This window comes from Scophthalmus maximus, chromosome 7 (genome assembly GCF_022379125.1).
Source record: "Scophthalmus maximus strain ysfricsl-2021 chromosome 7, ASM2237912v1, whole genome shotgun sequence".
Classification (NCBI taxonomy): domain Eukaryota; kingdom Metazoa; phylum Chordata; class Actinopteri; order Pleuronectiformes; family Scophthalmidae; genus Scophthalmus; species Scophthalmus maximus.
The window spans coordinates 19725474-19737675 of NC_061521.1; the positions used below are offsets into that span (position 1 = coordinate 19725474).

At 42.7% G+C, this 12202-nt stretch overlaps 1 protein-coding gene and 1 long non-coding RNA gene across 2 annotated transcripts in view; one reads left to right on the forward strand and one right to left on the reverse strand.

The window, feature by feature from the left end:
* Positions 1–3574: 3574 nt before the first annotated feature.
* Positions 3575–11094, reverse strand: LOC118315526. The gene is made up of 3 exons (XR_004794875.2): positions 10987–11094; positions 8989–9096; positions 3575–3827 (listed from the first exon to the last, which is right to left on the reverse strand). It is a non-coding gene; the product is annotated as an uncharacterized LOC118315526 (long non-coding RNA).
* mrpl23 (mitochondrial ribosomal protein L23) overlaps positions 6680–12202 on the forward strand; it is a 33887-nt gene continuing 28364 nt past the window's right edge. Inside the window, exons 1-2 of the mRNA XM_035642873.2 lie at positions 6680–6834; positions 8340–8462. Of these exons, the coding sequence (XP_035498766.1) occupies positions 6815–6834; positions 8340–8462 (143 nt within the window). The 5' untranslated portion in view covers positions 6680–6814. The remainder of the gene's footprint in view (positions 6835–8339; positions 8463–12202) is intronic.

Consider the following 12202-nt stretch of genomic DNA (forward strand, 5'->3'; position numbering starts at 1 on the left):
AACCACATTACATGTTATACGACAACAGCATAGAATAACTTAATCAGTCAATGCTTTCCAAAAATATTAGCTTTTTCAGATTGTCCTCTCTATTAGTGACATTTTCTTGCAGCATGATTTGTTTTCCCATTTTATTTTGACTTTATGATATAGCAACAATATCTATTTCAGAACCCTCCAATATCAAACTAAATTAGGGTGAAAAAACAGAATCCGAACACACTGCATAAGAGACAAACTATAGCCTTAGTTTAAGTTTAAGCAAACGGCTAATCGGCCTGCAGTGTTCAAAATGTTATGGCTGTCACAGAGATTTTCTTCAGCGTGTAAAATGTTTGTTCAGTTTATTGATCACTTTATCCACACATTTTGGGCAGGTAATTGCTTGTACTTACTAAGAATTACATGCAAAAAAACAACAACAACAAAACAAAGCAATGCAAGAATGTGTGATGGATTCAGGGTCTGTTGTGATATATATATATATATATATATATATAAATACTTGATATTATAGATTGAGCTGTGTGGCTCGTGGTGAGCAGAAAACATTTGAGGGCAGGAATGTTGTTTATGAGATCCTCAAGGGTATAGCGGGTGCTGGTGTGATTGGTTCGAAGGTGGCGTACTTTTACAATAAACGCGTGTGCTGAGTCAACGTGAGAAATCTGAGGAAACCAGCGCTCATCTCTCAGTTCTCACAGAACGTCCTCTGTCGCAAGTTTTAAGTTATACACTGATCATGTTGCCTCTGATATTAATTCAGTGTCACTATCCATTCTCTTCCAAGAGGGTGTAACATGGTCATGGCTTTATCGGTATCCAACAACAATTTTATGGGACCCAAAAATAAGACAAGAGGAATCATATCTTGAACAATGTTGTTATGTTTGTAGGTTAGGGTCTTCCTCTGTGCCGTGCACTAGATACTGTATCCCAAGAGTGTCGGCTGACATACCTTGAAGATCAGTTGCCCCTGTCCCCGTTTATGCCCCCCCACCCCCACACCCCTTCCTCCTCCTCCTCCAATCCATCACATATCTCTGGCAGGGGCAGAGACACTGGATAAGGCTGTGGGAACCCGTGTGAACACTCAGCCTAAATCACCCCATTTCAACCTCAGTCGATTTCAAAATCGATGGAAATCAGTGAGTTACTGTTAAACTCTCAGACAAACGATTCCATTCTTTCTTTATTCCTTACGGGAAGGAACCAGAGCTTCTAGTTGCACACCAACAAGTTTGAATGTGAAAGACAAAGACGGTTCACTCAGTCAGCGTGTCAGCTGTCGTCATGTGAAGGCCTGAGCTTTGCTGCATTTTCTAGGTGCATGTGTGAGCGCGTGTAGATGAATTAGCGTGCAGTGGGGTCAAAAATGCAAGTGTGCGCATGTGTTTGTGTGTGCATGCTTTTGGGACCCCTGGATTTCAAGTTCAACACGGGCCTCGCGGCAGCGGGGCTCCTGGGTCAGAGGTCAGGCCATATGACATCAACGGAACGTCCAGGGTGGGGGATGGTATAAATTTACTCGCCATCCAGATTGCCCCTGACTCCATCCCTTGCGGCTATTAATAGGCAGAGGACTGCTGTGTGGCACGCACCCTCACCCTCGGAGAGTGTGAACACAGGGACATGAAAAAACAGAGGAATCTGACCTGAACTGGCCACTACCTCTGACCACTCATTTAGTGTTGATGGCAAAGGGGCACAGATTTAATTAGGTGTGGGGTGGAGGGGCTAATGCTTTACGTTTTGCGTGTCAAGTGGACTTACAGCCTCTTTCAGGCTGGGGAAAGTTCAAAGTTGCAATTATTAGGAAAACCATCAAGTTGGTGGCAACAATCGCTCATGTGTAGAGCTGCCACAGTTAATCAATTAATCTATTAGTAATCGACGACTAAATTAATCGTCAACTATTTTGATAATCGATTAATCGGTTCAAGTAGTTTTTCAAAATTCTCTGATTTCAGCATTTTAAATGTGAATACATTTTCTGGTGTCTTTGCTCCTTTATGACATTAAAATAAACATCTTTGGTGTGTGGACAAAACAAAACATCATCTTGGGTTTTGGGAAACACGATTTGACATTTTCCCCCATTTTATGACCTTTTAAGTATGTCAACAGACATACTAACATTGCCATTCATAGAGCACTGACACAAAACATGAGTATAACTATATATATATATATATATATATATATATATATATATATATATATATATAGTGATGTCTTGTTCAGTGACCCGACAAGCTCCTGGGGCCCAACGCCAATTGTTTCTGCATCTCCTGCACATTGTCAACAGGGGATGAGAATGGACTCATAAACAATTGCTGCCAAAATTGACAATTGGGGAACTGAACACAGTTCTTTCTCATCCCTGAGTGTGGTACTGTACATAACACACAGAACACGTAGTCCAAACCTTCTGTGGGAGATTTGCCTGTGGCAGCAGAAGTTAACACGCCACCGTTACATTGACTCTGGACTCAAAGTTCTTCATCGCTCTCTCCGTCTTTGATCTTGTTCTGGCTTTCCATCCACTTTTCTCAACAAATGAAGGTGCTTGTGCTGCTGGTGACACAATCTCTGGATTAGGTGTTTATACAAAGACTCAAGTCGCCATTGTTACATATTTTAGCCAAGCAGCTCTTTGGTGAAATGATTCAAGATGATCTTCATGGACGGCTGAAGTGGCTTCAGAGAGAAACACTCAAACAGCGGGTCCCGTTGCACACACAAAGCTCTTCACCCCAACTGACAAACTTTTCCATCTTCTCGTCTGGATCTTCAATTTACCTTTCCCCTTTTTTCCCTTCTCTAGGATATTCAATACCAACAAACCTCTCCTCCGGCTGCCGGAGAGTCGGAGGGGGAAAGTTTCCATGTGGCCCCAGCGCCCGCTCTTGGCGGGACAATCCCACTGTAGACCAAACTGTTTCCGTCTATTCCACCTCTGCTGTTAGAGCATTTCCCTCCTCCTCCTCCTCCTCCCGTGCTTTCTCCCTTTTTGTACTGTCACACAAACAGCCACTTTCCACTGCCCCAGACCTGAACCTTCATTCCAGTTCTCCCCAACTCTGCCTTGAGCTCTCTCTCTCTCTCTCTCTCTCTCTCTCTCTCACACACACACGCACACACACACGCACACACACACACACGGTGTGAGTTTCAATTTCATTTAGTTGTTATACCGTGTGCATTTCTGAGTGTCGGAATTAAAAATGAATAGTAGCTGATTATGTTGATGATCCAACCAAGTGTAGGTGTTAAGGTGTATTTTCTGTGTGTGTGTATACATACGTGTGTGTGTGCGTGTGTGTGTGAGAGGTTTTGTGTAGGTGTGCATGCTTGCATGTGTATGTGTATATGTCACATTTCTCATGACTGTAGCTATAAAAGCCAGGCAGGGAAGTGGCCAAGCCCTTCGACCGGAATTTGACTTCTGCCAAACTCAAACTTTAAATTTCACAAAGTGCGAAATTTCAAGTTTGAGAAGCAACAAAAGGTATTCAATCAGGTTTACACTTGTACGGCAATCAAGGAAATGAGATGATGTAGTTGACTTTTATTGTCCATCATAGAGCCTGTGAACTGTGTACATTAACAAACAGGCTTGAATCGCGTCTATAAATGGCAGAGTTGGAAAACAGTGTGAGACCGGACCTTTGGCTGAAGGTTGCATCGGTTCATGTTGCTTGCCCCCGCCGCTCCCCCTTAGATCTGGCTCGGTCTGCGTTGGCTGGAGCCTCGCTAAACATTGGCACCCTGACTGAAGTAACGAGTGCAGTTACCTCTCCTTCACCCACGGCCGGCTCCCGGTCCTACGGGCCAGCGGAAAGACGAGTGTCACAAACACGCGGAAATCAATCGTGCACATAGCACATTACTAAAACATGGTTTTCTGCAAAGTTAATATACCTTGTATGCTTTATATAAGGTACATGTGATTTGTTGAAAATAATAACCATTAATCATTCTTATAAACAAAGCAGAAACATCATGTTGTCAGCTGTCTGCTAATCTACAGTATGTACCCTATAGATGCATATGAAAACACAGTACATAGTCAGAGCTGGATGGACTAACGGGGCCCAGGACAAAAAATCCCCTGAGCTTTTCGCCCCACTGAGTCGCCTCGGTTCCCCAGATTAGTTTGTTTTTAAGTTAAGTAGGCCTGCATCTAACAAAAACATTTTAATTATTTTTTTTATCTTAATCTTAATAGCTTAGTCTGTAAAATGTCCAAAGACAAAATGTCAAGTTTCTCAGAGGCCAAGGTGATGTCGTCACACACACACACACACACACACGGTGTGAGTTCAATCTCACTTAGCTGTTGTTATTAAGGATTATTCACCATGTAAGCACAGGATTATCTACAATATTAAACTAGGGCTGCAATGACATTTGCGTAGAATGCGTCGTCGACGCATCGTGTAATAGCTGTTGTTATACGGTTGCTCAAAAACTCAAGAACACCACTCAGACTAGGAATCAGGATCTGCACACTTTATTCTTACAGGAGTAGCGAGGGACACAGTCAATATACACACAATAAACATGTCAGACGCGCTCTCTCGTGCTGCATTCCATTAAACCTCGGAACTCGGACCCCGGAAGTTGGGTTGGTGAGTTTTTTTCCCGGCCGCAGGGGGCGCTCCATTTGCAATTACCGACTCAGATCTTGTAATTCCGAGTTCCGAGATCACACTGGAACGACAAACCCGTCTTCCGAGTTCCGAGGTAAACTGGAACGCAGCATCAGTCCCCAGCACAAAGGCTTCCAGCCAGGTTTTTGCCGGGTCACTACAGCGCCATTGTGAGTGTCGTTAATTTAAGTCCGCCCCGCTACAACAGGTGACATGGAACTATGAAAACCTCACTCATTCACGATAAAGCTTGTGATATGCACACAGAAATATGGATTATATCGTGGCGAATATTACACACGGGTTTTGAGAATGTTCACCAAAATGAGGAAAATGCAGGTTTCAGTCTGTTCATGAACACCGCAGCGTCCAAAGACAAGTGAGAAGTTTCTTTGTTTTTATTTACGGCTGTTGAGGAAGTGACCGGGGTCAGAAGGAGACAACACAACCCTGGAGAAATCATTCTATTTATGTTGTGTTCCATCATCATTAACTCTGAACCATATATCTGATTAATTTATATATATAGAGAGATAGATAGATAAAGATATATATTATTTATTGGTAAGTTAACCAAAGGATTTATTGACTAATCCAAAAAAATATGAATATACAGATAGTTCCGGCTGGTCAGGGATTTGAACCAGCATCCTCCCATCACATATTTTCCCATTATCATGAATTACTGATAACACAATATTGACGAAACAGTTTGCACATTACCGTCTGTACTCTATAAACATTCTAAATATGAAAGTAATGTTGAATCATGGCATTATGGAATTCAATTTAACTTAATTATTTATTTCATTGAACAACCCTGTGGTTTAATGTGTAATATGCAGCAGCAAGCACCCATTTTGAAAGCAGCCCTCTCATCACCACCTTTACACGCTCTCATATCAGCTGTCAGACCAGCCAGTTCCAAAGCAACCAACAAGTAAACAACCAACGAACTCCTGTCAGTGGACGTTTCTTTTTCTTGTGGCAAAAAGACTCAACTGGCCAACTGAAGACACGGCAGGACATCCTGATATAGTGTGATAAATAACTGTGCCAACTGGTGAACATTACAACAACTACATAATAATCAAATGCCTCCCATGCACGCACACACACACACACGCACGCACGCACACACACACACGCACGCACGCACGCACGCACGCACACACACACACACACACACACACACAACCACAAACACACACACACACACACACACACAACTACACACACACACACGCCATGGCATCTTAACTGATGGAAACTTCCCTCCGAAGGCATAGTGTAGGCTGTCAGTATGGTCCAGTGTCAGTGTGGTTTCCTGCCAGGTCTGAACCAGCTGAGCCAGGGACTTATGTTCCACTCAGGGGACCTTCAATCATTCTTACCCATACCACCCATAACCACCCCCCCACCCCCCCACCCCTCCTGCAGGCACATCGTAGTGGGTGTGAGGTCAAACATTGGGGCACAGTGCGATGGGACGAGGTCTCCCTCTGCTGCTGTCTCATCACATGTGCCCCCCAAAAAATACACTTACATCCATGACATTCTCAAAATGGAAACCCTTTCTTAAAATTAATATGAGCTTTGCTGTTATCCAAGGATGACAGTCATGCAGCTGGTTCAAATGGGAAACATTTATTTATGGGTATATTACAACCCTCAGAGGATGTTTTAGATTTTCTGAGCCATAACTGACTAAGTGTCAGTTGAATATTTTGCATGATAAAGCACTGAAATTATTGCATTGTCAAAAATGAGATGCGTTTTTAGGGATATACCTCTCCATCTGTCCAACTGTAACGGATATAGTGGCCATGTGTGAATTCATGTTTTTATTTCATGTAATGAAATTTTAAACTATTTTAAAGAGTAAAGACTTCAGACATTACAAAATGTCCTCACAAAACATCAAAGATGAGTTTTTTGTGACTTTAACTGTATAGATAAACACCTGCAGTGCACCGTGCCTCGGTGCCTCTGACCCGTATGAACTTTTCCTCAAGGGCACGGCCCCAAATCGAGTGCGCATGCGCGCTGAAGTTGCTCCCGGAAGTACATCAATGCACGTGTAGCATTTGACAACCTTGAGAGGACTACAAACAGTTAACCTGCTGTGAGTTTATGTCTCACAACAGACCGCTCCCGCGATGCGAATACCACGATTATTGTAAGTTTTGTTGTTTTTCCTCCTCATTTGTATTTGTAAATACCCGTAAAGACACGTCAGGTGGTGACTAGCTAGTCCCCTTTTCAGGCTGTTTGTTGAGCTAGCTAAACCAAGCTAACGTTAGCGTCTCCCAATCTCAAGACTGTCCAGCTCTCATTTGTGTTTGAACGCAGTTGTTGTTGTAGCGCAGCTGATGCTCATTCATTGTGTTGGTTGTCAGCGCGTGTGGAGCAGAAACGTACGCGCTAAATGTGTTACATAGGATGCAGGCCACCGTTAGCAAGCTATGCTATGCTAAGCTAAAAACAACTTGCTGTGAACGTGCAGCATGAACGCTAACTATGTACGTCACCGCGACACTCGTCATTGTGACAGTCTGTAGACATGGAAGTGACTCACCCGTGCCAAAGGATACTCACTATTATTGCATATGTAGACAAAAATATCAATGTGGGGGATGCAACAAGGGTCCGAGGGCAGGGAGCCTTGGTTACTGTACTGCTTTGAGTCCACAGCAAATTCAGCGTTGATATAATTTTTTACATTTTACAAGTGGAAAAGAGATGTCTGGGTTGATGCTGTTTTATCCCCCGTGTCTAGAAGTGGAGTACATACCGATATTCAGGCTTTCTTGTCAAGGACTATTTTTTCTTGATGTTTACTGCTAAGCAGGTTCAACACTAAGTTGAAGGAGAATTATCAGGAGGAAGAGGAGCGCTTAGATGATCAGACACGTCATAAACAAGTCAGCGGAGCCAATGTGTAAATCACTTTATCATAATACCAATGATGGTGATTGTACTCTTCTGAATGAATGAACTGAATGCTGTTCCACAGTCACTGTACACGCCCTATGAAAAGATCTGATCCCAAGGATTTTGGAGGCAAAAGTGAAAGTAGTCGGATCTGTAATGTTAGTCATTCTTCACTGCAGTTGCAAGAAAACCATGTGCTGGCAGGTTAATACATTTATTCTCTGCCATATCCAGAAGTACACGGTCAGATATTAAAACAGGGTTTATTTATCCTCTGTTCTTTAAAAAAAGAAAGAAAAATCTCTTCACAGTAAAATAACTGTCAAGTGCATTATAATCCTATCAACTGTAAGGCCATTATGGCCGTTCAGGAGCCAATGATGTTGTGGACCTAAAACTGTGTTCTCCCTCTCTTCACAACTATAGCAACAATAAAAATACTTTTACAAATCAATGACCTAAAATACCTTTTGTGTGTGAAAGAAAGGTCAAAATGCATAGAAAAAAAACTACGTGATAAAAAGAATGTGGACAGGGCCTTGCAATGCCTTTAAGGAAATTCACGGTGGCTTTTTGCCATTTCAGATTTTTTTCTTGTAAACAAAATAACATCTTTTTTATGGCTCCAAAAAAATTAGCAACCTTGCCTCCAATATCTCATCAGTTGTTGGTGTGATGATTATAGGATTTACTACAGGATGTCTTTGAATGATACTGCAGATGATGATAAGTGTCTGCCTCTCCTTTCAGGTACCCACTCTACCAGCTGGGCAACCCTCAGCTGAGGATCTTCAGACCCAAGTGGTCCCTGACCCTGGTGAGGCCGGGGAAAGAGCAGCCTCCTGACACTGTCCAGTTTCGCATCCCAATGGTGTAAGTCTTTACCTACACTCCTTAGTTTCTATCATTTGACGACTTATAATCAAACAAGTGAAAGCATTACTAGTGTTGACATCTGAGCCACAAGGGTTAGTTATTTCATCAATTTATCTCATGCTGCTCATATATGTTTCAACTATGCTATATGTATTCCATGTTTCAGTTTAAATTTATTACCTTTGTCATTCATTTTCAATGTACCATTTTTCACACCCGAGTCAGCGCATTTCAGACACACCAACATACCATGCATATTATCCCTCAATAAAATCCATTGTTTTTAATTATTACCCGTTACTAATGTCAAATCTGATCTGACACATCTGATCTTATGTTCATACACGATTGTTTTTGTTAGTTCCTTTGTCACAAAATCTTTCTCCAGTCTCCATGGAGCCATACACTAATTACCACAGTACACTTCTTCCTACAAAACCAACGCTCACAAGTTTAAAGTTTATTGTGAATGTGTAAACTAGCATCATATTAAATGTTTAACAGCTTCCTTGCGCAAATTTACCCATTTTTAGTAGTTGTCTTCTTAAAGTAGTGGCTACTTATCCTCAGAGCAGGTATGGATTCAGCACTTCATTATTTTTAGGAGGTTGGATGATGAGTTTTTCCATGACTGAAACATAAAACATAACATAAAAAACATAACAAATAAAAAGCTTAGGATCAGTCAGATATATTATACAGTGAACATTAAGTATGTTTCACCCTTTAGGGTGCAAGCAGTTTGTTTTTGTAGGCATTGAAGTTGCTGGATCAGTTGTATGCAGCTGGACTGGGCATTGTGGCCACCAGGTGGCGTGACAGCCTCAAGAACAGACCTCCTAAGGCTTTTGTCCTCAACAGTACAGACAGTTCTCACCAACTTATGGCTGTCTTTAATGAGCTCATTTGCAATGATGACTTGTGAAAGTCAGCGGGGTTTGATGTTGTAAGGTCAAAAGTGCTTTTGTTTGGCGCTGCAGTCGAGTTGTAAATGGGGAAATGTGAAACATTAGCCACATACAGAAGGCGCAAAATATGAAAGCAGAATGTTTTGGATCGTTCTGCGAAACTTGTTTGTTTGCAGTTATTGCGTGTGTATGTATGTATATAATCTGCGCACACACACAAGATAGTGCATATTCCGTCATCAACGCAACAGGAGGTCCAAGCCAGTCAGCACTTGAACTGAGCAGATTTTGACTACCTCCGCGAGCCAAGGTCACTAAGGTTCGCAGTGTTCCTCAGGCGATGTGAGGCCCAGAGCCCACACTGGGGAGAAAAAATGAAGTTTGAGGCAGATCATCTATGTGTCTCTGGTGGGGTTTAGACCATAATCTGTTCATCCAGGTGCTTGGCCTCCCACTCTGATTCTTGCCTCTTCTCTGCCAAACTCCTAGGGTGCTTATGTAATTGTGCGTGTGTGTGTGCGCACACTTTTCAGTGTGGGTGAGCCAGTTTGTGAGAATGGTGTGAGTCTTTGTGTATCTATGCACAAAAGTGGGTAAGTGCAGGGTGCGTGTGTGTTTATAAGGGTGTGTAAGGTTTTTGTTTCTGTTTTTTTTCTTCCTCAGTCTTTGATGCCTGGGAGAGGTGCATGGCTGATTGATATGCTGCTGGGGCCTCGGTGTGTGCTTGAAACACTGTTATGTTTTACTTTTCAAACACATGGATGTAGTAAAATGGACACAGAGACAGTGACACAAACCAATTATTACTCCCACTCCCAGCTTATTGATGCGTTTGAGTCATTACAGTGCAGCGAAAGCGGTTGTAGTAATGACTCTCGAGGGTCGGCGGTGTTAGCGTGCGTTAGTTGTAGTGCCGAGCAGCTGTTAATGAGAAGTGGTAGTGTTGGCGTTCTCAGGCCAACAACACAACGAGGCCTTTATCTCACTGACACCTGGGAGCTGATGTCCATGTTTGTCTGTCTTGTTCTCCCTCTCTGTTTTCAAGTTTGCTTTCTATCATCTGTACACGTCTGTCTCTCCCCCAGTCTCACCCCTGGGCACTGCTGTTTATTGTGCTTTTCGTAAACACTTTGCTAGCATCCAAAAACCAATCCCTTTTTGGCACTTGTTGTTTGGGACACCTGGGCTCCGCTCTCCCACAATTCCCTTTCTACCTGCTGGAGGGAAGTATTTGTTTGTCTTTTTGATTGTTCTCAAACCTTTTGTGTTACTTAGAATTTCCTCTCTGCTCTAGAAGGAACATCATCAAATTTCTAGGTTTACACCCACATATTCACACACACACACACACACACACACACACACACACACACACACACACACACACACACACACACACACACACACACACACACACACACACACAAACTTGTGCCTCACCTGGCATGGCTCTAGGCCAGTGCCCACACATACACAAAGAAAGGAACACAACACTGGACGTTGTATTCAGTCTACTACTACGCAGTCACATATAATGCTACTTTCCTGTCTAATAACTATAAAACCAGACCTTGCTGTGGTTTCTCACTGTAATCAGACTTGAACACACTCACCCTGCTAAACGGCAGCTCACACACCGTCTTTCCTGCTTTCACAACTGTACAGTACCTTTTGGATCAAACAGTGTTATGATCGCCATGGCAATCACTCTGTTTCCCATCACGAACACATGGATCGAGTTGGAAAACCAGGTCATTTTTCACGCTAATTAACCTCAGTTTATGTCGTAGGAAGTCATTTAGCGCGCCGGTAGAGGAGTGAAACAAACTGTCGAGTTTTTTACTGACTTGTCTCCCTGCGAGGAGTTTAGTGACTCCTGGTGACCTGCTCTTTGATCTATTTCTGTTCTATTGTCAAAACCAAAAACCTGAACAATAAATCTAATCCTTCACACGCTGCTCTTATACTCTCAGCTTCTCAACTGTCTCTTCCCTCCCGAAGTCTCAGGTTCCTCAATGGCCTTTCCCTCTAAACAAAGTCTGCTATTATGATCTTGATACTTAGTGTTGAGCAACTTCTGTACATGTATTGTCTGTGTAGATGGGAGGGTTGAAGTAGTGAGTGTGCGTATCTCAACCCAAACCCGACAATGGGGCAGGCTGACAATGAGGAGCGGCTTTCTTTGCCTTTCATCTGCGCAGAAAACAACTCTCCTGTTTCATTCTCACCACTAAGCCGCTCTGACACAATGTACTTTGATGTAGTGCGTATGTGTGCATGTGTGCGTATACAGACGTTTTTTGGTCTGCCTTGGATGTTTACCCTACATTGTGTTAATAAAGGTTTTACACATAAGATGGGGTCTGAGAGGCTCATTAGAACACGCAGCATTACGTATCAGGGGGACAATTCAGCTGCCTGTTGTTGAGAAATTCTCTTGCTCTTTTGAGACCACAGTATGTCTAGTGAGTTTGTCCCTTTTCTCTCTGTAATTGGAAAATCTCTTTTTTGCTGTTTGGTTTGTATTGTCCACCGTACCATTACATAATTTTGTGGTATTAGCTGATGCAAGAGCTATTCCACAGAGTATTTTGTCAAAGAATTAACAAATTAAGGTCCAGCAGGGGTTTTCAAGTCAACATAACGTAACCTGCACATATTAAAAACAGTTCGCCATCCTCTCTCTCTCTCTCTCTCTCTCTCCCTCTCGCCTTGGCCAGGTGACTACCCTTCTTGTATCTGTCGCTTCACATTAGAAGCGGTCTGCAGAGCAGTGGACTGCCACTGCAAAATGTATATAGTGGAAACACTATGTGTGGCCGCATCCTC